The sequence below is a fragment of the Astyanax mexicanus genome, chromosome 4, assembly GCF_023375975.1.
Source record: "Astyanax mexicanus isolate ESR-SI-001 chromosome 4, AstMex3_surface, whole genome shotgun sequence".
NCBI lineage: Eukaryota > Metazoa > Chordata > Actinopteri > Characiformes > Acestrorhamphidae > Astyanax > Astyanax mexicanus.
The window spans coordinates 4,231,560-4,259,551 of NC_064411.1; the positions used below are offsets into that span (position 1 = coordinate 4,231,560).

General features: G+C 35.6%; 5 protein-coding genes and 1 long non-coding RNA gene across 6 annotated transcripts in view; 4 read left to right on the forward strand and 2 right to left on the reverse strand.

Annotated features, from left to right (window-relative positions):
• Positions 1-27,992, reverse strand: part of LOC125801378 (zinc finger protein 239-like) — a 337,284-nt gene that overhangs the window by 183,565 nt on the left and 125,727 nt on the right. The window lies entirely within an intron of this gene.
• Positions 1-27,992, forward strand: part of LOC111196713 (zinc finger protein 271-like) — a 237,921-nt gene that overhangs the window by 76,745 nt on the left and 133,184 nt on the right. The window lies entirely within an intron of this gene.
• Positions 1-27,992, forward strand: part of LOC125801290 (zinc finger protein 239-like) — a 311,844-nt gene that overhangs the window by 71,498 nt on the left and 212,354 nt on the right. The gene's annotated exons all lie outside the window — the stretch shown is intronic.
• The window catches only part of LOC125801376 (zinc finger protein 239-like), a 311,842-nt gene that overhangs the window by 71,496 nt on the left and 212,354 nt on the right, over positions 1-27,992 (forward strand). The window lies entirely within an intron of this gene.
• Positions 1-27,992, reverse strand: part of LOC125801615 (uncharacterized) — a 168,493-nt gene that overhangs the window by 20,758 nt on the left and 119,743 nt on the right. The gene's annotated exons all lie outside the window — the stretch shown is intronic.
• On the forward strand, positions 2,473-27,954 carry LOC111191245 (NACHT, LRR and PYD domains-containing protein 14-like). Its single transcript, XM_049477177.1, has 11 exons — positions 2,473-2,548; positions 2,897-2,993; positions 4,009-4,119; positions 4,254-4,367; positions 7,930-7,978; positions 8,133-8,322; positions 8,574-10,362; positions 11,024-11,197; positions 19,840-20,013; positions 21,396-21,442; positions 27,194-27,954. Exons 2-11 carry the CDS (start codon positions 2,944-2,946, stop codon positions 27,751-27,753), a joined length of 3,258 nt encoding a protein of 1,085 aa, XP_049333134.1. The 5' UTR covers positions 2,473-2,548; positions 2,897-2,943; the 3' UTR covers positions 27,754-27,954.

Here is a 27,992-nt window from a genome sequence, read left to right on the forward strand (position 1 = left end):
ATATTTAAATAAAAATATATATATTATTGAGGAGACAGGGCACTGACCGCTCTGTGTCTCTTAACCAATCGTGGAGCCGGTTCAAGGAGAAAGTCCCGACTTTCAGGAGAAACAGCCAATCAGCTTGCAAAGGAGGGTCAGTGTGGGGAAGCCCCGCCCTCCTCGCTGTGAGTTCAGGCAGCTAGTTGGAGCTGCTGATGTTAAAACATACATGCAGCGATTTTTCTAAAAGAAAGGTAACGGTAGTCTAATCATGGAAACTGTGATGAGATTTTTCTGATAGCTGCTTAAAAATACTCGTCTCCGAAATAAAACACACAGATTAAACCTGTTAAAATAAAAAAAATTAAAGTTTGTGACTCAGTTTAACTAGAAATGTGGAGAGGACCGAAATTAACTGAACTGATCAGGGGTGGAGTGATCAAAAGAAAGAAGTATTAATTAAAAAGTATTAATTGTGTAGCCCCTTAGGACAATTTTTTACTGATGGAACATATCTGGTCCATGTCCTTTTAGTAAAAGCTCATGATACTATTTTTAGGTCACCAACAGTCATTTTGCAGAATTTGTGCACCCTTTGTTTAATTTTAAATCCATTAAATAAAAAATATATATCATATAAAAGAGTGCATTATGCCAAAAAAGACATGAAATCTTAACTTTTTTATATCTAGAAAAGGGTTTTTAATTTGGCTGTATTAAAAGAATGACATATGTAGGAATGTCCACAACATTTCAGATTCTGATAATCAAACTGTAGTGTAAGTGTTTCACATGTGGTTATTTTGGATTTTTTTAAAACCTGTCTTAAAATGTAAGGGATACTGAACCTTCGTTGGGCTGGTGGGACGGCTTTAAGTGGACAGAGGAAAATATCCCTTATTTTTAAATCTAAAACTTGACAGGTATGTAAATCAGCAATTTCTGAACAATATCACCACAGTTTTTGACATATGTTTCTATAATTTACATATATTTGACACACTGGACCAAAAAAAAAAAGACCATGTCATGTCAACCACCCTTATATAAAATGCAGAACATCTCAAAGACACTAGATGGAGACAGTGCTCCTTTCTCCCAGCATTATTATCACAGTGCACACATGTGCAGTATAGACACATCAGAGAACATAAAATACCAACTGTGTTTTTTATTATTAACAAATTGTATTTAAGAGGTAAATGAAATGATTTAGTGATTTAAATCACTATATCAGTGTAAAGTTAAGGTAAAAGAGGTGATTGTTTATAAATTGTTGATTATTATTATTATTATTTATTTTTTTATTTTTTTATTAATTGTCATTTACCTTTATGTAACCCTTAAATAAATTATGACAGTGAGCTCAGGCTGTTTAATGCTGTCAAAGAAAACAGAATCATCAAAAATAAAATACATCATAAAATACCAACTGTTTTTTTTATTTTAAAATAATTATATTTAAGAGGTAAATGAAATGATTTAGTGATGTAAATCACTGTATCAGTGTGAAGTTGAGGTAAAAGAGGTGATTAGAAACAGATTTTCTTTAGTTTGTTTATAAATTGTTTATTTATTTTATTTGTTTTTTATTTGTTTAATTGTCATTTACCTTTATGTAACCCTTAAATAAATAATGACAGTGAGCTCAGGCTATGTTTAATGCGGTCAAAGAAAACAGATTCATCAAACTGAAAAACTCATGAAAACGTTATAAAATGTGGGTCAGAGCATGCGCAGTGCCTGGATTCAAACATTCCATTCAGCCCTTTGATATCATTGGCAGACAATAGCCAAAAACGAACAATAGCTCCGCCCACCCAGCGCCTATTCGCTGTGAGAGAACGAGGGGGCGGGTCTTAGAGTGAGAGAGGTTTGACGCAGTGAAGGAGAGAGTGAAAGTAAGTTCAGTCTCCTCCATTAGAAGAGGACAGACATGGGTGTGGTAGTGGAGGGAAAAGTGGACCTGACTACCCAGGGCCCGAGTAGGGAGAAGGGCCCATGAAAATCCAGATTTTTTTTTTCGCTCACCTTCCTTGTATACTGGCATGGATAGGGGCCCACTGACATTGAGAGTGTACAGGGCCCAGCATTTGCTGCTACACCCCTGAGGACAGAAGTCTGGATTCACTCGGTAAGTTCAGAACTGAAGAGAATGTAGAACAGAACCGTGTAGCTTAAAGTCAGAACCGGTTCTAACGGTTCCTCAGATCCAGAACCGGTTCTTTAAGCTCAGCTCAGTGTCCGATTCCACTGGAAGAACCAGGATCAGCATGGAGATCTGAACCGGGCCTGGATCAGACCTGGACCTGGTCTAGATCAGACCGGCTGGAGAACAATCAGCTGTAACAGATCAATAATGCTGTAAACTGAAGAGAAATGCGCAGATATAGATTGATATTTATTGATCACAGTGTAGTTTATGCTGTTTAAAGCGCATTACTGCTTAATGTGGACTTTGATCTGTTGGGGAGATAAAAACCGTTACTGCTATAAAGGCGTGTTTATATGCAGTAGCGCTGTTCAACCAGCAGGGGGAGCAACGGAGCTCAAGATCACGTGGAGTGTTAGTGTTTTTAATCCTGCTGTTTTATATTATACTTAAATAATCTCTCTATTCTGATTCAGTAACATAATAATAATATTAATAATAATAATAGAACAGTGTGTATATTTATAATGTTGTGTAATGCAGTAATATTACTACTAATAATTAAATTATAATCATTATAATAACAGTAAATGTTTCTGTAATCTGTAGAATAATGTGTAATGAGGATAAATCACACTGTTATGTATCGTTCTCTGTTTGGTTTGTTTTGTTAGTTTATCAGGTTTTGTTTAATGCAGTTCTGATGATAATGTCATTATTGTAAGAATAAAGGTTTTATTGTAACGGCTGATCTGTTCTCAGGGGTCGGTGTCGGCAGTGTTCAGCTGTGTGTGAATGAAGAAGAGTAAATGATGGATCTTCAGAACTCCAGCAGTGGAGGAGGACCTCCTGTCCTAAAGTGAGTAAATTAAGTGATGGGTTTAATATGTAAAGTAGTTTTGTATTGTAATGGTTTCAGCTCTAATCCTGGAGCTGTGATCTGCATATTTTACAGTTTTAAAATATTGAGAACAGAGTTTCTCCTGGACCAGAGTCAGAACCCTGTGCTGTATTTAAACACAGAGAAACCCTTAACAAACCAGCCAGTTATTCTTATAGTAGAATGTGTTTCTAATCTGTATTTAAAGTACATATCTGACTTTAATATCTAATTGTTAATATTAATAATATGTTTCCTTCTGGCACAGGAACAGGATTAGGCGGTTGCTGTAGTGATGTTGTGCTGTTGCTAGGTGGTTGCTATGGTATAGGGGTGGTTGCACATTTATGTTCAAAAATATGGTCCATATATTTTTACATAAATGTGACGATTTACTCAAAATCTAGATCGGATTAGTCTGTAGTGAAAGTGGATTCGAAGTGGTCTTAAATTTTACCAAACGCTGTCTGGGTTTACATTAGTATTAGAAATGAGGAAATCCTGAAGTGCTGCATTTATATGGATCAGATGGAAGTGATTGGGTTTGTTATTAAAGCTGTGGAATGAAGCTTCTCACAGAAAGACTTGTTCTATTCTGTTCTGATCTGTATCTCTGTTAGAGTTCAGTATAAAAATATACCTTTTAGTTTATAATACAGTATAAGTGTGTAATTGTGTAGCTCTTACCAATACATGTTATTAACTAGTCACAGATCTATAAAATACATATAATAAATATGATCTAATCAGGTGATGACATTGTGACATCATAACAAACACACAAATATATTCAACAGTATTGTTAAAGGAATTAAAATATGTATATTCATTAGACGAGCGTCTTTCAGTTTGGGGCAGCTGACAGAAAGCTTCGGGACGCTTCTGGGACGGTTATGAAGAAGTTAGTCTGGAACCTGTGAATAAGTTTTAGTAAAGGAACACATTACTCCACACTTTACTCTCATCATGGATCATCATGAAGATCTGTTTACAGGGAGAAGAGAGCAGCATCTCCAGCCCCCAGTGGAGGAGTGTCTATGAAGAGTGATTGGTCCATGATGAATCCTCCATTCTTCAGCAGTGGAGGAGGAAGCTCTGGGTCTCGGTACATCACTGCACTAAACTACTGTTCTGTTCTGAGAGTGAAGCTCTTCAGTTCCTGATCTTTATTAAAGATGTGCTGTGTGTTGGAGTTTCACTGTGTAAATGCTGGAGTTTCACTGTGTTTAATGTTAACAGAACTGAAACCCAGAGAGGAGCTTCTCCAGAACCCAGCTGTGTTTCTATGAAGAGTGACCGGTCCATCGGACATCCTCCTAATTTCAGCAGTGAAGATATGACCTCTGACCCACAGTGAGTGAAACACCAAAACCCTTTTACTGATTTTTACTATAATTTATCTTTTTAAACCATATAACACACCCTCACACACACACACACACAGAAGGTCAGTGTGAGTTTTTTTCTGTATGTAATGATCATTGTACACAGCTGGGTGTGATTGGGAGGCGGGGTTTAGATTAGACTGACTGACCTGAACAATGAGAGTAAATTACAATATCAGCTACAGGTTGGAGAATTACACATATATCTATATTAGGGGGGTGTGATACTGATAAAAACAATATCTAAATAATTTTCGTAATTTTGTCAGATAAAAAAACAGTATTTTGCATTATTCAAAAACATGTTTAGAAAAGTATTATATTGTAATAAACTGCACTTCTTAAATGATCGTAAGATTTTCTTACTAAATGTATTAATGAAAACAATATATTTAATATTTAAACATTAAACTTCAAATATTCAACAGTGCACCATGTGACCTACCAGATATTCTTGAATAAAAGCATCAGTGTTAGATTGGCAAAACTAAATTATATTTTATATTATAATATATTATAATATTTTATATTATAATTAAGTTATATCAATCAAATTAAATCTTTAATTGTATTAATCGCAACAATATTCTGTGAAGGGACAACAATCATTGTGCAGTGTGTTGTGTCTGGCAGACTAGATTATTTGTTGTTTTATTGCTAATGTCAGTATAAATGAGATTATTTTAATGTGCTGAGTAACTGATTTTAACTGAGAGCTTTAATGGAGGAAATAAACTCTAGAGTAGCTCCATATTCCACCTTTAACAGAATGGAAAGAGAAAACATGCCTTCAGCTGTGTGTGTGTGTGTGTGTGTGTGTGTGTGTGTGTGTGTGTGTGTGTGTGTGTGTGTGTGTGTGTGTGTGTGAGAGAAAGCATGGGGAAGAGAGAGAGAGAGATTTGGAGGAAAATGAAGCGTGAATGAAAAACCCACAATGGTCACAGAAATAACTTGAATTTGACAAAAGTAATACTAAATAAAAATTCTATGAAAATAAATAAATGAAAATCTGACATTGATTTTCAACTGTGCTTCAACATAATTGTTTTAAAAAGTAAACTCATTAAACAGGCCTGGAAAAAAATGGTGGTACCTTTGAAAATAATGTGACTCAAGGCACATGTTAAATCAAGGTGTGTCCACTAATTAGCATCACAGGTGTCTAAATCTTGTAATCAATCAGTGGGTCTATATATATATATAGGGCTACAGGTAGTCACTGTGCTGTTTGGTGAAGTGGTGTGTACCACACTCAACATGGACCAGAGGAAGTGAAGGAAAGAGTTGTTTCAGGAGAAAATTTAATTAAATTAAATGCATGTTAAAGTTAAAGGTTATTTTTTAAGCATTTTTAAGCAGCTTGAATTTCCTGTGACTACAGTTCACATATTATTCAGAAATGTAACATCCACAGGACTGTAGCTAACCTCCCTGGACGTGGCCGCAGGAGGAAAATTGATGACAAATCAAAGAGACGGATAATACGAAAGGTAACAAAAGAGTCCAGAAAAACTTCTAAAGAGATTAAAGGTGAACTTTAAGCTCGAGGAGAATCAGTGTCAGATCACACCATCACTGTTTAGGCCAAAGTGAACTTAATGGGAGACGACCAAGGAGGACACCATTGTTGAAAACAAAACATTAAAAAGCCAGACTGGAATTTGCTAAACTACATGTTGAGAAACCACAAAGCTTCTGGAACTTTTTGACAAGACACATCAGCTCTATGTTTACAGACAGAAAAATGAAGCATATGAAGAAAAGAACACTGTCCCTACTGTGAAACATGGTGGAGGCTCTGTTATGTTCTGGAGCTGCTTTGCTGCATCTGGTACAGGGGGTCTTGAATCTGTTCAGGGTACAATAAAATGTCAAGACTATCAAGAGATTCTAGAGAGAAATGTGCTGCTCAGTGTCAGAAAGCTTGGTCTCAGTCGCAGGACATGGGTCTTGCAACAGGATAATGACCCAAAACACACAGATAGAAACACCCAAGAATGGCTAAGAGGAAACATTAGACTATTCTGAAGTGCTTCTATGAGTCCTGACCTAAATCCTATTGAGCATCTTTGGAAGGAGCTGAAACATGGAGCCGTCTGGAAAAGGCTTTTTCAAACCTGAGACAGCAGGAGCAGTTAACTCATGAGGAGTGGACCAAATTACCTGCTGAGAGCTGCAGGAATCATTTAATTGCAGTGATTACCTTAAAAGGTTGTGCAACTAAATCTTAAGTTAAGGGTGCCATCATTTCTGTCCAGGCCTGTTTCATGAGATTTTTCAAAGCATTGATTCGAGTTATTTCTGTCACCATTGTGGGTTTTTATTTCATTAACCGCGGGGTACCAACAAATTTTGTCCATGTGGGTACATGTGCTCTGTTCTGTCCTCTTTTATACTAAATTAAACACAATTAATGCTACTTCTGCTGAAATGGCTCTGCTAACGTATCTAAAATATTATTGATGTTAAACTAAAGCTTATATAAGTGCTGGATCGTTTCTCCTAACTGTACGAAAAATATTCTCCACTCAAAGCTTTACGACACAGAGCACATTAGCGCCATCTGGTGGCCAAAACCACAAAGTGCTTTATGTGTCTGGTGGAAACATTTTTTTTGCTAGGATTATTGCTTCTCAAACTATTTTTCCAGTTCATTGAAAACAGGACATTTATTGTTTATTTAATAGCATTGAATAAAAGTTTATAATCTGTCGTGCATATATTTATCATCTCAGTTGTTGGGGATGGGGAGTACATACATCCAGGAATGGGAGAATGTGTTCTAGAACGATACATAGACCAGTAATGTATTCAGAATTAATTATAATACACTTTAAAACATATTATGTTAATTGAAATTCTGGAAAACATTTTAGCTGGTTTCTTTCTAATTACATTCACATTGCTGCTGAGCTGCTGAGCTACAGCTACTGATTGCTCACCTGAACTTTTGAGTATAAATACCCCTCAGTTTCAGCTATTAGTTGCTGAGTATTGAATCTAGGTTCCCTAGCTCTTCTACGACACGTATCTCTTTGTTATTCTGCCTTATCGTTTATTGACCCGTTTCCGTTTTACTGTTTACCCTTTTTGCCTTGCTCAGTTTATTTTTTTTTGCTTTCTGTTGCTTGTTATTAGACCACCCTTCTGCTTATTCCACTTCTGTCTATTTCTCTGTGTACCGACCCTGCTTTCTCCTCTCTACTGGTATGTTGTTTGTTTATGCTGGCTTTATGTTACTGACCCTGCCTGCTTTAGACTATCCTTATCTGCTTGTCCCTTTTGTTAATAAACTGTTTAAACTCTTTGACTCATCAGACTTATCAGCGTGTGTCTCTCCTGGTTCTGGTATTCCTGATACATTTATTTACATTTTATTTTAATTACAGATTAATCTTTTCTTTGTATCTGTTATTTTCCTGCTATTCTTTATTTGATTAATAATCTCACCATATTTTATTGAAACACGTTTTTTGGATCAGCTGATTTAATAATTTGGATTACAGTGTGGCTTTTCTGTTCATCCACAGTGAAAAGAAAAAAAACTTTTCCAGAAAAGAACTGGACCACATATTCAAGGTTAGTACTGAACCATAAATATGATGGGAACTTTACTTTAACGTTTTGATAAGACCTTTTACACATCGGAGCATCCATCTCCTCAGATCAGTGTCATCATCTCTCTCTGTACTGTAACAGCTTTAGTGATTCTCTGATGTTTGTTCTTAATCAGAAGCTGCAGGAGATGTTCATCTCTCTAGTGAAGAACGAGCTGAACACATTCAAGAAGCTCCTGAGTCCAGATTACCCAGCATGCTCTGAGGGAGAGGTGGATGATGATCAGAAGGAGGGGGTGCTGAAGGTCACACTGCACATCCTGAGAAACATGAATCAGACAGACCTCGCCAACACACTAGAGAGCAGTAAGAGTTCTGGGTCATGAGAATGGGGACCAACTAGTGCTAATTTGTTTTCTCAGTGGAGTTCTGCTTTTTAAATTAGAATAATCAGCAATAATTATCTGGATTTTGTAATTATAAGATATTGTGTCACAGCATCAAATGTATCCTTAAACCTAACAATTATCGACTGTATCAAAGTCGTTCTACATAGGGGTCTTTCATAAAGAGACACAGCTAATTACATGTTCCTTATTCTCTTCCTCTGTTATCAGAATTGGCCCCAGCATGTCAACGAAAGCTCAAATCCAAGCTGAGAGATAAATATCAGATACTTAATGAAGGAATTTCAGGCCATGTAAAGTCAGCACTTCTGAATGAGATCTACACAGAGCTCTACATCACAGAGGGAGATGGAGGAGATGTCAATCAGGAACATGAAGTAAAACAGATTGAAGCTGCATCCAGGAAAAGGAAAACAGAGGAAAGACCAATCAAATGTAATGACATCTTTAAACCATTACCAGAACAGAACCGACCCATCAGAACTGTACTGACTAAAGGAGTTGCTGGAATTGGAAAAACAGTCTCTGTGCAGAAGTTCATTCTGGACTGGGCTGAAGGAAAAGTAAATCAGGACATTCTCTTCATATTTCCACTTCCTTTTAGAGAGCTGAATCTGATGAAGGAGAAGAAGCTCAGTCTGGTAAATCTTCTTCAGAGCTTTTTCCCAGAAACACAAGATTTAAAACTAAGAAATTATAGGAGCCACAAGATCATGTTCATTTTTGATGGTCTGGATGAGTGTCGACTTCCTCTAGATTTCCAGAACAATGAGAACTTGGTGAATATAGAAGAGCAAACCTCAGTGGATGTTCTGCTGACGAACCTCATCAAGGGGAATCTGCTTCCCTCTGCTCTCCTCTGGATCACCTCTCGACCAGCAGCAGCCAATCAGATCCCTCCTGAGTGTGTTGATCAGGTAACAGAAGTGCGGGGTTTCAGTGACCCTCAGAAACAGGAGTACTTCAGTAAGAGGATCAGTGATAAGGACCTGGCCAACAAAGTCTTCACACACATCAGGTCTTCAAGAAGCCTCTACATCATGTGCCACATACCGGTCTTCTGCTGGATTACAGCCACTGTTCTAGAGAGAATGCTGAGTGAAGCTGAGAGTGGAGAAATTCCCAAAACCCTGACGCAGATGTTCACACACTTCCTGATCTTTCAGATCAAACACAAGAGTCAGAAATACAGTGGGAAAAGTGACATTGATCCTCAGCAGACTAGAAGAAGTATCCTGGCTCTGGGGAAACTGGCGTTCCAGCAGCTGGAGAAAGGAAACCTGATCTTCTATGAGAAAGATCTAAGAGAGAGTGGCATCAATATTAGAGAAGTGTCTGTGTACTCAGGAGTGTGTACCCAGATCTTCAGGGAGGAACATGAGCTGCACCTGGGGAAGGTTTTCAGCTTTGTTCATCTGAGCGTTCAGGAGTTTCTTGCTGCTTTATATGCATTTCTCAACAGAAAAATTCCAAAAGAACAATCCACTGAACAACAAACCAGTAAACTCTTCAAGTTTTTAAGCAAGTCAACAATGACTGACTTCCTCAGCAGTGCCATAGACAGAGCCTTACAGAGTGAAAGTGGACACCTGGACCTGTTCCTTCGTTTCCTTCTGGGTCTCTCACTGGAGTCTAATCAGACTCTATTAGGAGTGTTGCTGACCCCAACAGAGAGGATCTCTCACAGCAATAAAACAGTCCAATACATCAAGGAGAGGATTGAGGAGAACTCATCTCCAGAGAAATCCATCAATCTGTTCCACTGTCTGAATGAACTAAATGATCATTCTCTGGTACAGGAAGTGCAGAAATACCTGAGTGGAGGTGGTGAGCGTCGTCTTCAAAAGGCCAGGCTCTCTCCTGCTCAGTGGTCAGCTCTGGTGTTTGTGTTGTTGAACTCAGAAGAAGAGCTAGAGGAGTTTAACCTCAGTAAATATGATCCATCAGAGGAGTGTCTTCTGAGACTGCTTCCAGTAGTTAAAATATTCAGAAGAGCTGTGTGAGTATTTTTATTTAGGCCTTCACACAGTTTTTAATCAACTGCTGATGTGTAGAATCAGTTTCCATTTTCAGATTCACATTATTCACATTGTCACATATAAGCATGTATTATCCTTTGTGTGTAATAATAGTTAAACCATCATTTTAATGTTAACAGTACATGAAGTTTCTGTCTAAGACTGATTAAATACTATCTTAAAAATGGTTTTGGGCAAGTAATATGTTTTTGTTAAAATAAATGCACATCTCTTGCATCTTGCATCTCAATATGCTTTGGAGAAATTATTTAGCAATACAACAACAATTTTATATAGAACATACATTTTAAGTGTCTGTATTTATTTCTAACATATATATGTGGGAGAAGGTGTAATGTTTTTCCAGAGTTTAACTGGGAAAATAGAATAAATTCACATACTCCAAAAAGCCTTGCTCATTCTATGTTTTGTTAAACATTTCCTTTTCTTTTTTAACTCATTATAATCTGTCCCAGAGCTTTTGGTGAACTGTATGCCCATGCTGATCACAAATAAAGTGGAGATTTCTGCATGTTAACTGTTTCAGTATAAAGAAACACCAGCTCTCTATTCTTTGTCAATCCATTCAAATATTCTTATTTGGGTTTATTGTGAAATAATTTGTTTATTCTTGATTTTTAGACTAGCTTCATGTAATCTTGGAGTAAAGACGTGTGAAAATCTGGAATCAGTTTTAAACCTGGAAAACTCCTCCCTGAAAGAGCTGGACCTCAGTAACAACGACCTGCAGGATTCAGGAGTGGAGCTGCTCTCTGCTGGACTGAAGAGTTCACAATGTAAACTGCAGATTCTCAGGTCAGTGTTTCTGTGATTTTTCATTTGAAATTATCAGGGCTGTCAGCATTAAATCATTAACATATGCTTTTAGGTTGGAATCAGTAACGTGTTACTATTTTTTTAACCCAAGTTTTATTTCGGCACCAAGTTTGACCCCAACTTCTGCCGTAATCTGCCCTGCCTCCACCCAACATGCAGATTTCTTCTGGTTAAACGACTGAAGCGCTTTAATGCGGTGTCCAGCTGTAACAATCCGGTTCAAACTTTCAGCTCAGACCTGGATAGAGAGCTTTGTTGCTCTCTCTCCATTTCTCTGTTTGTTTTTGTCTCTCTCCATTTGTTTCTCTCTCTCTCTCTCTCTCTCTCCGTTTGTGCCAAAAGTTTTACACAAAAAATAAAATCCACAATCAAAATGTTAAGAATCAAAAGCAAAAATTGTATGTTGCAAATTTAAAAGAGAAAAAATATATGGCAAATATATATTTTTAAATATACTTGGTTATGTTATTTCAGTTTAGGTTTGGCCAGTCTTTGCTTTTATTTTTGTGTTTTTGTGAATTTTTTTGTGGAGTTTTTTGGATTTTGCTGTTAAAGACTTTTGCTTCTGGAATCTCTCCCTTGCTTCTGCTTTAGTTTTTTTCTTCTGAGTTTTTGCACACTTTTCACAGGTGGGCGGGGTTAAGAAGAAGGCGTTCGCCTTGAATCTCCATTGGTCATCTGGTTCTGGACTCACCACACCCACCCCGCCAATTTCAAGCATCCTTCCAAACACGGAGAGCGAAAAGCTTCCAGTGCACAGCAGCAGCAGCGGATTGTGTTTACAATTAAATTTCATACAAACGTTCTGTTCAATGTTATATTAAATCTCTGTTTCACTCCATTAAAAAGCTAACATTAACATGCTAAATTTTCATGCACAAAGTAGGTAAATAGCTAACTCACTAGCTCGCTGAGTAGGTAACTCACTAGTTCACTTATTAGGATACTCACTAGTTCACTACTTAGGTAATTAGCTAACTCACTAGCTCACTGGCTAGGTAACTCACTAGCTCACTGGCTAGGTAACTAGCTAACTCACTAGCTCACTGAATAGGTACTATCATACTACACTATAATGTGATCTTTTTAATGGAGTGAAACAGAGAATAATATAACATAATATAACATTGAACAAAACGTTTGTATGAAATTTAATTGTAGAAGTATCTGCCGCTGCTGCTGTGCACTAGAAGCTGTTCGCTCTCCGTTTTTGGAAGGACGCTTGAAACTGGTGGGGTGGGCGTGGTCAGTCTCAGATGAGGGTTCAGGGAACCCGTCAGTCCAGAATCAGCTGACCAATGGAGATTCAAGGGGCCTTCTTCTTAGCCCCGCTCACCCGTGAAAAGTGTGCCACAACTCAGAAGCAAAAAACTAAAGCAAAAGCAAAGAAGAGATTCCAGAAGCAAAAGTCTTTAACAGAAAAAAAAAAAAAATCCACAGAAAATTCACAAAAATAAAAGCAAAGACTGGCAAAATCCAAACTGAAATAATTTTCAAATAACTGCAAAGGATAATAAAGTAACCAAGTATATTTAAAATACTTGGTTACCACCCCCACTTGGTTACCACACCCCCCCCCCCCCCCTCTTCGGAGGACCATTAAGACTTTATTCGTATTAATACAAATTTCTGATATCTGAGGTCACTGTGCAGAGGGAGGACATAACGATGTGTATATATACAAATAAACCAAATAGAAAAAAATATATAGGGGAAGGGAAGAGAGAGAGAGAGAAAAAAACAAAAGAAGAAGTTGTGCCCTTGAAAGAAAAAGAAAAAAAATAATATATATAGTATGGCTTCCTATATGTTTCCATTTATCCATCCCTAACATAATAACACACAGAATAGAAAAAAAAATTAATAAGTAAATAAAAATAGCTAAATGTCTTAAATGTTAAATGTGTTATGTGACTGTGTGCGTGTGTGTGTGTAGGAACATTCATGTAGCAGTGATATATGGATTATGGATGATGTGGTTATAGATATATATATATATTGACTGATGGGGATTTTTGTCCTTGATTTCCAGTTTGTGAGAATTGTTTTTTGGCGATGGTTAGCCCCACAAAAAAGTGCTCTGCTTTCCTCCTGGTTTAGGTTTGTGGTTCATGTGTCACCAAGCAGGCAGAGTGATGGGGATGGAGAGATTGGCTGTTTAAATAGTGGAGTTAGTCGAGTTATAACAAGCTGCCAGAAGTGTTTGATTGGTGGGCAGTACCATAGAGCATGAATGTAATTGTCTGGAGTGTTTAGTGAGTAGTGTATGCAGATTTCTGAATCTACTAATCCCATTTTATGTAACTTTTGCTTAGTGTAGTGTACCCTGTGAATTACTCTATATTGTATAAGGTGGAGGTTAGTATTGTTAGTCATGGTGAATGTGTTTTCCATAATGTTTCTCCAGAAATCAGCATTGGGGGTAATTAAGATATCTTCTTTCCATTTTTTATTGGGATAGCGACTGTTTGGTCTAATTTGAATAAAAGCCTATATATTTTTGATAGAATTTTGTCTGAAGAAGAGATATTAAGGAATTCTGAAATTTGTGGGCTAAGTTCTAGTATTGCGTAATCTTTGATTTTTGAGTTTAACATGGATCCAAGTTGGGGTTTTCCAAATACTGGTTCCTCTCAATGCTATATTTTTGGGTTAGATGTGAGAAAGTAGCCGAGTTATTGTTGTGTAGAATGTGGTGTAAATGTGTAATACCTTTTTCTCTCCATTTTTGTAGTTTTGAGTTTTTTTTGATGCCGGGGAAGTCGGGGTTGTGCCATATGGGTGAACAATTAGTGGGTGCAAGTCTAATGTTTGTGTTCTTGTGAAGCTCTCAGAGTCGATATCATTGGGTTTTTGAAACAAGTGTGGGGATTGATTGTTGTGCTAATAAATGGTAAGTCTGAGATTTTTATTTCATTAATTTGTTTGTTCTACTTCTCTCCATATTTCATCAGTTTGATTTGGTTTTATCTATTTAATAATGTACTTTTATTGGTTTGCAGATAGGTATTTTTGGAAATTTGGAGCTTCAAGGCCTCCCTGAGTTCTTTGTTTTTGTAATGTGGTTAATTTGATTCTGGGTGGTTTATTTTTCCAGTAGAATTTAGAGATGATTGCGTCTAAGGTTTTAAACCAGGTAGGTGGAGGTTGGATGGGAATCATTGAGAAGAGGTAGTTTAATTTAGGTAATATTGTCATTGTGATTGTGGATACTGGTAGGATAGTGGTAGGTTCATCCAGCGTTGGATATCATTGTTGATGGTTGTGAGTAGTGGTCTAAAATTAAGTGTGTGCAGCTCAGACAGCTGGGTGAAAACTTTAATGCCCAGGTATGTGATGTGTTCAGTGCACATAGGGATAGGGAGTGATTGAACTGCTGTGTCTGATAAGTTCATGTTAAATGGTTAGTATTGACTGTGGCTTTGGGTGAAGTGTAGAGAGTTTTAATCCATTCTAGAAATGATTCTCCAAAACCTAGTTAATGTAGTGTAGTGAAAAGAAATTTCCAATTTTCCAGTTTTTGACTCATGGACTGTTGTGTGATGGATCAGATTGAGTAGTCTGCGCATGTTGGCAACTGATTGTCTGCCTTTGATGAAGCCGGTCTGATCAGGATGTATGAAGGATGGGATAACCGTTTCCAGTCTGGTAGCTAATGTCTTACTTATTAGCTTTGTGTCAGTGTTAATTAGTGACAGTGGCTGGATGGTAAGGTAGGATCTTTGTAGGTTTAAGATGGAGTGATATTGTAGCTGTATTAATGTTGGTAGTCTCTTATTGTGTTTAATTTCTGCTATTACTCTACTGAACATTGGGTCAAATATTGACCAGAAGTGCTTGTAGAATTCTGCGGGAAAGCCATCTGGTCCTGGTGCTTTGTTATTAGGCATCTTACGGGGGGCTTTATGGAGTTCTTCTGAAGTTATTGGCTTTTCTAATATGCTTTTTTCTTCTTCAGTTAGTTTGGGTAGGTGTATATTATTGAGGAAAGTGTGAATATCTATTGGGTCTGGATCGTGTTCTGGTGAGTATAGATTTTTATAGAATTTCCCAAATACTTGATTAATTTCATTTCATGTTTGGCTGATTAGTCTGGTCTCATCTTTGATTGATGGAATTGTTGTTTTTTTCTTTATGTTTTACTTGGTTAGCTAAAAATTTTCCAGATTTGTTGTTGTGATTTAAATTGTTTATATCTTAGTCGTTGTATTAAAACTTGAGTCCTCTTGTTTATAAGTTCATTATACTGTGATTCTTATTCTTTTAACTCTTTTTTAATTTTATATGATGGGTTTTTTTATCATTTCATTTGACAATTCCCTGATGTTGTAGATTAGACTCATTTTCCGTATCTTTCTTCTTCTTACAGGAACAGTAAGAGATGATTTTGCCTCTTAGTACTGCTTTCCCAGTTTCCCATAGTATTGTTGGTGTGGTTTCTGGAGAATCATTTATTTCTAGGAAAGATGCCCACTCTTTTTTGATGTAGCTGTCAAATTCTGGGTCTGTAAGTAACGAGGTATTTTGTCGCCAGCTGAAAGTTTTATGTAGTGGATTTATGTTCCATATAAGTGAAACTGGAGCATGGTCACTGATTATTATAGAGTGATATTTTATTTCTGATATATTAGTTATAATAGAATTGCTGGTTAAAAAATAGTCAACGCGAGAATATGAGTGGTAGGCTGGAGAACAGAAAGAAAATTCTTTAGTGTTTGGGTTTTTGAGGCGTCAACCATCGCTGAGCCCAAAGTCTGTCATGTATTGTTTAATGATATCTGTTGAATGCCAGTAACGTGTATTGTGTGCCTCCAATTATAATGGTGGAATCTGATATATTGTTTATATGGTTGAAAAACTCATGAAAGAAGGATGGGTTATAAATGTTGGGGCCATGCAAACTTGCTATTGTTAAGGGTGCGTTGCTGATGTTGATGTTAATTATGATGTATCTACCTGTGTCTGATATAGTGGTGTTATGTGTGAAGGGGATTTTTTGGTTTATTAGTATTGATACTCCTCTTTGTTTGGAGTTATAGTAAGCTGAGAATATATGGGTGAATTGTGGTGATCTGAGCTTATGATGATTTGTTTCTGATAGATGTGTTTCTTGTAGTAAACAAATGTCTGCCTTTAGTGAAGTGAGATGGTTTAGTACCTTGGCTTGCTTAATCTGTCTCCCGATACCACGAATGTTCTAGTTCATAAATTTAAGTGAAGACATGTTGTGATGTACGGATTAATAATGTTTATCAATGATATGATATGAGTGTGCAGATGTTTGAGGATATTTTCTGGTGTTTGGGGGATGGAGTGTAAACAAAAATGCATTTTTCGAATCTGGGATATATAGTAGTAATAAAATAGAGGTTGGTGCAAAAAGATACAGAAAGGAGTGATTAAATGCAAACAAAGTAGAAGAGACATAACATAAGATAAAAAGTGTTGGATTTGGTGTGACATACATGTTATGACATTGAGACGTTGCATGCATTAAGTTATTGCTAAGTGGTTCCTTGTGATTTTTATGGGATTCTGTGAACGGATTAATGTGCGTGCATTAGTATATTTGCGGGTGCGTGTGTATTTGCGCGTAATGGATGGATGGATGAGGTGGCATGAGGAATTTTAATAAACAACTAAATATTAACAAAATAAAAAATATAGAATCATAAACAACGTCCTTTGGTCTATCTTGCACATGTTTAAAAATGAACATTATAAATATCATTTTTGTAATTTATTACATTTTAGAGTAAAATTCTCATTTCCACAACATGTCCGTATCAGAATTTCAGTACATTGTTTGGAAATTTTAATATTTAAACATTTAAAACAAAATACTTAAATGCATTTCATACTATAAACACTTTTAGTAAATAAACATAAACGATTTTACATTGAAAAGTAAAAGCAATAAAATTATTAAAGAAAAGGAATGTGTCCAACACTAATTTTCTCATCCTCCGCAACAATTTTCAATCATTGTTTAAATCCACAAGGAACTTACATTTTCAAGGCGTTTTCAACATTAGGGAAGACATTGGCCATGACACTCAGGATGGCTACTATGTAAGCAGTTCTTCTCATATGTTTCTGGATAAAAGTTAAAAGATTGCTCATCAACTTGTCTGCACGACTTTTTCATTGTCATTACCGATATATCGATATAAGTTTTGAGCCTACAGTTTGAAGTTACAGTCTGTATTTTTGATTATAATATAGTATATTAAGGTCTAAATGGACACTGTATGTGAAAATTTATCTAGCCCTCATGGTGCCTTTACAGTTAGCATAAAAGTTTAAAGTCACTCATCCTCCAACCGAATTCTCACTTACTGCTACATTTCAATACCTGTTGCGGTAATGAGATGCACTGTTTGGGTAATGAGAATTTAATTAGGAAGCATAATACAGATGCCTTTTTACTTCCTAATTGTCATAACTTGAGCGTTACCCTGAACATTTTCTCCAGTAGACCATTCTAACTTAGCTATTGCAAACCACCAGTAGAGGTCACTAATGTTCCGTCTTATCTAGCCTGAAACTAAGTCTAATTCCGTACACAGAATTAGATGTTAGACCACATAACTAGAGCTTTTTTCCCATCTTTGATATATTTTATTGTAATATGCGATGTGTATTTGTTTACAGGCAGGTAGCTATTGAGAAAAGAAAGGCAGCAGCAAAAGCAAGGCTGTCAAAGTTACTTTCACATGATATTATTTGTGTACAGTCCATTCTAAGGAATTAAACAAAAACTGGAATGGATATCATAATTTCATATTTGCCATTTCCAGTGGGAAAATAAAGACAACACGTGATCTGACCAAAAAGTACCATGACGAAAAGAAAAAGCAATGGAGGAAAAAAAGTCAGCCAGATATTACAGAACTGACATATGCCTGACATATGGGCAAAACACAAAAAACTACGTAAATGACTAAAAATGTAGAGTTTGTTCTTAGTAGGCATACAATGCTGGATGGTGCATAAAGATAGACAAGATTTCAGAGTTTCTGAGAGGTCTTTCTTTGACATTTGTTAAATGGTTTTCAATAGTTAAATGAGCTGTTTTATTAATGAAGGTGCTGTAGTCTACATGAAAAATTCTTTTGATATAAAAATGTTTGCATTGTAAATTGTCTTAAACAATATAAAATGTTCTTGAAAGTAAACATTCTTTTCATAATGTAGCATTGTGTGTAAGTGTAAGCTAATAAGTCTTCCTAAACCCTTGCTTAACTGTGAATGAACTGAACTTTGATTAAAAAAAATTGCATTTTTATCATATATTAGATGTCATATTGCGGTAATGATACATTTTTGTGGACTTCATCTATAAAATGCTAATAAAATATGCAATAAAATGGAACAAATGTTCTGAAAATAATATTCATAGTAAGTTTAGACCTTAATCTTAAATCCTCAAAAGGAAATTTGTCGTTAAATGCATTTTGAAAAAATCCATACTGAATGTAAGTGGGAGTGGAAGAAAGAGAAAGAACGAGAGAGAAAGGAAAGTTTAGGGGATACACACACATTATGGATCAATTTTATGAGGTTATTTGAGTATTGACCTATATATTAGAGATTGTGCAACGAGAGCACAACGCACATGAGAGAGACAGAGTGTGCAAATGAAAGCGCTCGGGGGAGAGATAGAGAGATAGAGAGAGAGACTGCTATTTAGTTACAGTTAAATAAATTTAGAACAGCCAGGGAGTTATGTTTTTGTCACGATATAGCTGTCCATTACCATAAAGTTTGTCGACGGAGACGACTGCTATTGTCCCTTCTTTTATGAGTTCTTTCCTCAGCAAACAGTTTTCTGCGTCTGTCAAGGATTTCACGGGGGAACGGGTCGTTAATTCCCAGGTCTGTTCCTCTAAGTTCCCTTCCTTTGCTAATGATGAGCTCTTTATGTTTATAATGCTCGACCTTAGCCTAAAATTTTGATTGCGGATTTAATTTTTTTGTGTAAAACTTTTGGCACAAAATTCACCACATAAAATATTCACTATAAAAACTTGCGTCTTACGAAAAACAAGTGAGATTAATCACAGAATTTTGGCAGGTTTAATTGGATTGCATTTTTTTAATCGATTGACACCACTAGAAATTCTACATGTATAAATGTGTAAATATTCAGGTGTTTACCATGATGATAACAAATCACACAAGAAAAAGTGTTTAACGAAAGTCAGAGTATACCAAACAAACAAATACGAGTCTTCTGCAGTCGTCTTAAGAATGTCCAACTTGAATGAAAATTTGAGATATATCACACATTGATTACAAAATTGTGATGCACGAGCAAAAACAATTTTAGAAAAAGTTAATATGAACTCAATTCTTTGGTCCACATCAATGCTAATGCCGTATTCACAGAGATGCTTACTGTTGAGGTTTGGGTTTCATGAATTTGTTAGTCTGTGTCAACTGTGTTAAGAAACTTTAGTTTTGTATAGATATTTTTTCAGATTTTGTAGTGTTATTTAAAAAAAAGAGATATTATATCAAAGTGCATTATCTTCCTCAGTCTGCTATGTTGTCTTTCTTTCTTTCTTTCTTTCTTGTTTTCTGTCACTCACTCACACATTCTCTTGCTCTGTCTGCAGATTATCTGGCTGTATGATCACAGATAAAGGCTGTTGTTCTCTGGCTTCAGCTCTAATTGCGAACCCCTCCCACCTGAAAGAGCTGGATCTGACCTACAACCACCCAGGAGAGTCAGGAGTGAAGCTGCTTTCTGCCAGACTGGAGGATCCACACTGCAAACTGGAGAAACTCGGGTAGGTCTGAACTAATAATTATGTTATCAACTTATTGTAAGGTAAATATTGTTTTACATGTTGTACATTTTTGTCACTCGCGATATTGCTTGTGGAGCTCTTTCCTGTGTGTGCACTGTGCCTCACAGGAAAGCAAAGTGTTGAGAAAGTTAGGGGTTAATGCTGTGACACATTGCATTGTGGGACCTGTAGTAAATCTAGTTGTAGTCACCATGTAAACACGGTGGAGCAGCATGTAACCTTCATACTGTCATTCTGTTTTATTTTTGTTTACACAGCCACTGTTAATTGTTTATGCTCAAGCTATCTGCACTGAATGCCAAGTACTTCACTGTAATTCTGTTTTGGCTCATCTTTCTGTTGGTAAAAAGAACCAAGGTTTAGTTTTCACTCCAGAACAGGTGGAAAACTTCAGTGATGGAGAGCTGCCCTGAGCATCGAGTCAGGATAAAAGTTACATAATAAAAACTGATCTCTACTAACTTTATACACACTGAGAGTCAAGCACCCCAGCAACCAGCCCATGTCTTTATGGTAAAAATAATCAGTGACTGCAAAACCAGAATCCTTTCTGAACACTTAGGGCCCTAACCTACACCCTGTGCAAGGTGGTCTTGATGCTTATTGCTATCTTACTCCCACCAACAGTATATTTTCATGCTCTTCACCTGTCTTGTTTAAACAGCAATGGTGATTTTGAATATATCTACGCGGATGAAAAACATTGGACCAAGCAAGTCCAAGCAGCTGTGCCATTTAAATAGCAATACGCCAAAGTCAGACCGCACCTGGCTCTTATAGGGAATGGCAAATGACAGGGTGATTGGTTTATTTCACGATACATGGTGCACGGCTGACAGCTCACCTACGGATCACTAAAATAGAGCCCTTAATTTCTAAAGAGATCCCATTAATGTGATTGAGTTGGTTTGTTAGCTTTATTTAAAAATGTTGCCTTTGTTACATTTAACATTTTTGAAGTTTTCTAATGACCAGTGGCATAAAATAATTTTTAAATCATGATAAAATACTTTTTGCACAACAATTCCTTGAAAATGTATGGTCCAATAAAAACTGTTGTTGTGACAGGACTACACTCAGGTATGAATATGAATGCAAAAAACATACTTTAGTAAAGTTTAACCCTTTTCTGCAAGCCCACAAGAAACCATTTTATCTTATTTAGAGAAGTTAATCTTCCGTTTTTAATCTGATTTTATGCAGTGTGCATTGCAGTTCCGTACTTTACCACATGAGGTCACTAATTTCCGCTCTCTCAAATATTCACTCGTTTTCACGCAAAGTATTTCTTTATAAATCAGTTTCTTAAAAACCTCACACTGTTCTGATCTGTGTGTGTGTGTGTGTGTGTGTGTGTTTAGAGTGGAACATGGAGGGAAGATCCGAATCAAACCTGGATTAAAAAAATGTAAGCTCTCTTTCTCTCTCACACACACACACTACAAACAAACAATGCACACACACACACACACACACACACACTAAAAAAACACTACACACACACACACACAGACTACATACAATCAATACACACAAACACTACATACACACACTACATACACCCAATACACACCCAAATACACATACAATACATACACTCAATACAAACACAGTACATACACACATACACTGTATACAAACACTACACACACGTACACTACGTAGACACAATAAACACACACACAATACACACAAACACTACACACACTCAATTAACACTACACACACACTAAATATAACACTACACACACAATAAATATAACACTACACACACGCTAAATATAACACTACACACACACTAAATATAACACTGCACACACATACACTAAATATAACATTAAACACACTAAATATAGCACTACACACACACTAAATATAACACTACACACACACTAAATATAACACTGCACACACACTAAATATAACACTACACACACACTAAATATAACACTGAACATTAGGGATGCAACGGTACAGTGTGGCCATGGTTTGGTTCGTATTGCGGTTCTTGGGCCACGGTTTTGGTTCGGTTTGGATATATATCAATATTATCTAGCTCCAACATGCAGCACGTTTTTAGCCCTTTCTATTTCAAATCAACAAGGTGCTCCTACTCACACTTTCAGAGCCAATTAATAAAGTCACAGATTAATTCAAATCACAATATCTATTATAAAAAAGGAGCACTTATTCTTACCATTAGTCAAAAACAGGTAATTAATTAGTGTTTAATTAGTCCTCAAATCTTCAGCATTTAAAATCTTCAGAGCTGATTTGCTCCGATAGAATATATAAATATATAAAATACTATAAAAGTAATATATAAAAAACTATCAACTATAAAATATAATATACTAAAAAATCTGCACAGTAACTATAAGTTATTATTAGTTATATTTATATCTGACATTTATAAGGATTTAAATTTCTGTTCAGTACACAGACTTAATAACTGTAGCTTAATATAGCAGTTATAGGTAAGGGCGTAGGAGCGGGCTTGATATTGGGGGGGGACACATTTGCGAAATATGAACCAAAGCCCACCCTATAGTTTCCTAGAACAACATTTGTGGGATTATTTTTTAACACAAATAATCTTTTTTTTTCTGTATTTTGTTTATAATTAGTTACATCCAATAAAAGGTGATTTTACAGCCTAAACATGTTACTCCACATTACATTTACTGTTGTTAGAAAAAAAATATGCATGCAATGTCTGAATTATATACATAGTACAAAAACTGATCAGTTATCACCTAATATTTAAAATAATATAACAGTATTGGTTATTATTATTATGTATTGTATGTCAATTCTGTTGTATATTTACATTTTCTCCACTCTTTTTTAAAAAAAAAAACATTGGTTCCTGCGCTTTTATTTTAATTTTTTTTACTGAGAACACTTCTTTCTACTGAGAGAATGTAACTACGTTTCCTAGAGATTTTTGGCAGAAGTTAATATAAACGTCAGGACATGTGGTCTTACTGTGAACTACATATGAACAGAAGTCAGGTTAGATCAGTGTTTCTTAACCCTGTTCTTACATATTCTACTGCATATTAACACTGTTCTGCATATTCTACAGCTTCCTCTGTTTAAAGGCACTTTAATAAAGTAAGTGGTGGTATGATGTGTCTAATAAACTGCTGGATATACATAATGATTAATTTAGGATCCATATGGGGCTAAGAGATTTTAACAGGTAAACTCAATAAATGATTGTTTATTAGCTGATCAGTTGGATCTGATGGAAAACACAGTTTTAGGGCAGTGATGATCAGGGTTAAGAAACTGCTTTAAACTACCAACATTACCCAGTGTTGTACTAAATTCTGTCTATCCTCTACATCCAGCTTCTAGCTAACTGCAATCCTAAATTAATAAACAGTTTGAAAATGAAATAGTGATTAGCTGATCAGGTACAGGGCAAGCTGAACATTACGTAGATAGTTTTTTTTCTTTAATCTTGACTCCCAATCAAGGTAATTCCAAAGTTAAGCTAACTCACTAACACAGCTGCAGTTTATTAATCACAGTGGGGTTAAACTGTGTGCTGATTCAGAGACATGTATTTTTAACCAGCTATCAGAAACATATCATCACAGTTTACATGATTAGATACCGTTACCTTTCTTTTAGAAAAAAAAATCACCGTATATCCATATCTTAAAATCAGCTGCAGCCGATCCCGCTGCTAAATCTCACAGCGAGGGGGCGGGGCTTCCCCCCACCAACATACTGACGCCTACGCACGCCGCAAAAACAGCAAGCTGATTGGCTGTTTCTCCTGAGAGGCGGAACTTAATTCCTGAACCGGCTCCGTGATTGGTCCGGTCTGTCTCCTCATTAATAGCACAGCTGAGCTGAGCGAAACAATATCATTTTTGGGGGGGACAAATCCACCTGTTTCTAATATCCCCCCCCCCCCCCCCCCCCCCGGTTCCTACGCCAATGGTTATAGGCATTCTGCTGTTTGAGAATTTTAACAGATGCTTATTCTCACTCAAATGCTGGAGTTTTAGAAACAAAAAATTAAAAGAGGAAAGCACTTTGACTGAACAGGAATTTATTTTATTTCACAAACATTTGAAATACGCAGAAATATAAAGCTATATGTTAGCGTTCGTTTCTTATCACCAGGGCAGATTTATTAAAATATAAAATATATTAATTCATTAACTAAAATCTCGTCCAGCGCTCTAAAAAGCTGCAGGCACGCGTAGCGAAGTTTGGCAGCGCACGGCGTGGGATTACCTCTGCTTTCTTAAAGAAAAATCATTTTTATAAATAACGACGGATCAAGTGTAGTTTAAACTGCAAAACCATGATATAAAACTCAATATAAAAACACCACTGTCATATAACCAAGAGAGACATCAGGCAAAATGCACTTCTCCCCTCTCTCTCTCTCTCTCTCTCTCTCTTTCTTTCTTTCTCTCTCTCTCTCTTTCTTTCTTTCTCTCTCTCTCTCTTTTTCTTTCTCTCTCTCTCTCTCTCTCTTTCGCAGTGTGAAGCTGAATTCAGAGTGATGCTACAAATAATATAAAACTCGGTTCAGTTAACTAAAATAAGATGAGTGCGGAAAAGTTAATTAAATATTGTCAAATATAAATAATAGCTTGAGGTTTTGGTGAGCTATTTCCATGTTTTGAAACTGAAACTTTTATTACTATCAGGCTTTTATTCAGAAAGCCTGTGGTTGTTTTCAAGTTTTTTTTAATGAGTTTATATTTTATATTACTTATTTATTTTATTTATTTGTATTATTTTAATTATCAAAATAGTTTATATAAATAACTATATATATATATATATATATATATATAATTTATTTATATATTATTTTCCCCACATGATTCCCATGTTCTTAGTTGATTAATATTAATTTTATAATATCTTATTATTCTTATCATTTTACTTTATTTTCACTACTGTTATTTTTTCTTCATAATATATAAATTCTTTACTTTTTATGATCTTTTTAAAATGTCCTATTTTTCATTTTTTACGTATATATTTTATTCGTGTAGAGTAAATGTCAGTTTTTATTTCTAATTTTTTTGAATATATATTTTATCTGTTTTAAACTGTAAATGCTCAGGGGCATTGTAAATTTTTTTTTTTTTTTCTGTATTATACTGTATGGTAGTTTGTCCTCTTCTTCTTACTCTCTTCTTCTTAAATTGTAATTCTATCTTGTGTCTTTCTCTTTTAAATTTCTTTTGCCTTTTTACATCGTGGCCTGGGGACTACAGATGAAAACTAGCCTTCTGGCTAATTCTGGCTTTTTTTAACTATGTATAATCATGTGTTTTATGAAAATGCACTGTCCCCTTCTAAATAAATAAATACTAAATACTAAAAAAAAAAAAAATGAGGATCCCCCTCCAGTGTAAATAATGGTTGATTGCTTGATTAATATTCAGTGTTGTAAACCCAGTTTTTACATAAACAATAAAGAGAATAGAGAATAAAATAACATTACTCTTCTCTTATATGAGCTGCTGGTGAATCTTCACAGTGTGACGGCGCAGTCCCCCAGCACACGCTCAGCAGCCCCTCCCCCTGACCATGGGCGGGGCATGTACAGCGGGAGAGCGTTTGTTCACTCTGTTAGTGCGCACCCAAATACCACCGTCCATCCGGGTGTATCAAACCAAACAGACCAATAAAATACAGAGAACCGTCGCATCCCTAATAAATACACTAAATATATCAGTAAATATAACACTAAATATAACACTACACACTAAATATAACACTACACACACTAAATATAACACTAAATATATCACTACACACTACATATAACACTACACACGAAATATATCACTAAATATAACACTAAATATAATACTAAATATAACACTACACACACTAAATATAACAACACTATACACTAAATATAACACTAAATATAACACTACACACTAAATATATCACTAAATATAACACACTAAATATAACACTAAATATAACAACACTACACACTAAATATAACACTACACACTAAATATAACACTACACACACTAAATATAACACACACTAAATATAACACTACACACACTAAATATAACACTACACACTAAATATAACACTACACACTAAATATATCACTAAATATAACACTACACACTAAATATATCACTAAATATAACACTACACACTAAATATAACACTAAATATAACACTACACACTAAATATAACACTACACACACTAAATATAACACTAAATATAACACTAAATATATCACTACACACTACATATAACACTACACACGAAATATATCACTAAATATAACACTAAATATAATACTAAATATAACACTACACACACTAAATATAACAACACTATACACTAAATATAACACTAAATATAACACTACACACTAAATATATCACTAAATATAACGCACACTAAATATAACACTAAATATAACAACACTACACACTAAATATAACACTACACACTAAATATAACACTACACACACTAAATATAACACACACTAAATATAACACTACACACACTAAATATAACACTACACACTAAATATAACACTACACACTAAATATATCACTAAATATAACACTACACACTAAATATAACAACACTACACACACAATAAATATAACACTACACACACTAAATATAACACTACACACTAAATATAACACTACACACTAAATATAACACTACACACTAAATATATCACTAAATATAACACTACACACTAAATATAACACTAAATATAACACTACACACACTAAGTATATCACTACACAATCTAAATATAACACTAAATATAACACTAAATATAACAACACTACACACTAAATATAACACTACACACTAAATATAACACTAAATATAACAACACTACACACTAAATATATCACTACACACACTAAATATAACACTACACACTAAATATAACACTACACACACTAAATATATCACTACACACACTAAATATAACACTACACACTAAATATAACACTAAATATAACAACACAACACACTAAATATAACACTAAATATAACAACACTACACACTAAATATATCACTACACACACTGAATATAACACTACACACACACACTAAATATAACACTACACACACTAAATACACTCTGTGTGTGTTCTTGTGTTCAGACGGCTGTGATTTCACTCTGGATCTGAACACAGCGCAGTGTCGTCTCTCTCTGAGTGAGGAGAACAGGAGGGTGGAGTTTAGAGAGGAGCTGCAGTCGTATCCTGATCATCCAGAGAGATTTGATTGTCCGCAGGTTCTGAGTAGAGAGAGAGTTACTGGTGTTACTGGACGCTGTTACTGGGAGGCTGAGTGGAGCGGAGGAGGAGCTGCTGTAGCTCTGAGTTATAAAACCATCAGCAGGAAAGGAGGAGGATCAGACTGTGTGTTTGGAGGGAATATAAACTCCTGGAGTCTGAACTGCTCTGATAACAGATACTCTGTTCGTCACAATAATAACAGAACTGATCTCTCCACTCCTCCCTCCGGCTGTAGGAGAGTAGGAGTGTATGTGGACTGTCCCTCCGGCACTCTGTCCTTCTACAGAGTCTCCTCTGATACACACTCACCCTCACACACTCTCACACACTTACACACATTCCACACCACCTTCACTCAGCCCCTCTATGCAGGTTTTAGGGTTTATCCTGGCTCCTCAGTGCGTCTGTGTAAGATAGATTAACCCTGTGTGTAACAGAGATTCGATGTGTGTGTGTGTGTGTGTGTGTAGGAGGGAAAATGTGTGTATAAATATAAGTATGTAAATATTTTATATAGATGATTTTGTAATTTTTTTCCAGAACCTTTATTTTAATTACTGTTATCTTTATTCACTACTGTTATTATTGTTAATTACTGTTTTATTTTATTGTAAAATTGGTTCATATTAATAAAGCTAATTAAATTAAGAAAGGTGAAGAG

What these genes read in the sequence shown, in the direction of transcription:
- LOC111191245 (XM_049477177.1), top strand. Translation starts at nt 2,944, where the DNA reads ATGATGGATCTTCAGAACTCCAGCAGTGGAGGAGGACCTCCTGTCCTA. An exon ending in GGAGGAAGCTCTGGGTCTCG is followed by an intron (nt 4,120 to 4,253) that starts GTACATCACTGC and finishes TAATGTTAACAG; the next exon opens with AACTGAAACCCAGAGAGGAG. An exon ending in CAAACCTGGATTAAAAAAAT is followed by an intron (nt 21,443 to 27,193) that starts GTAAGCTCTCTT and finishes TCTTGTGTTCAG; the next exon opens with ACGGCTGTGATTTCACTCTG.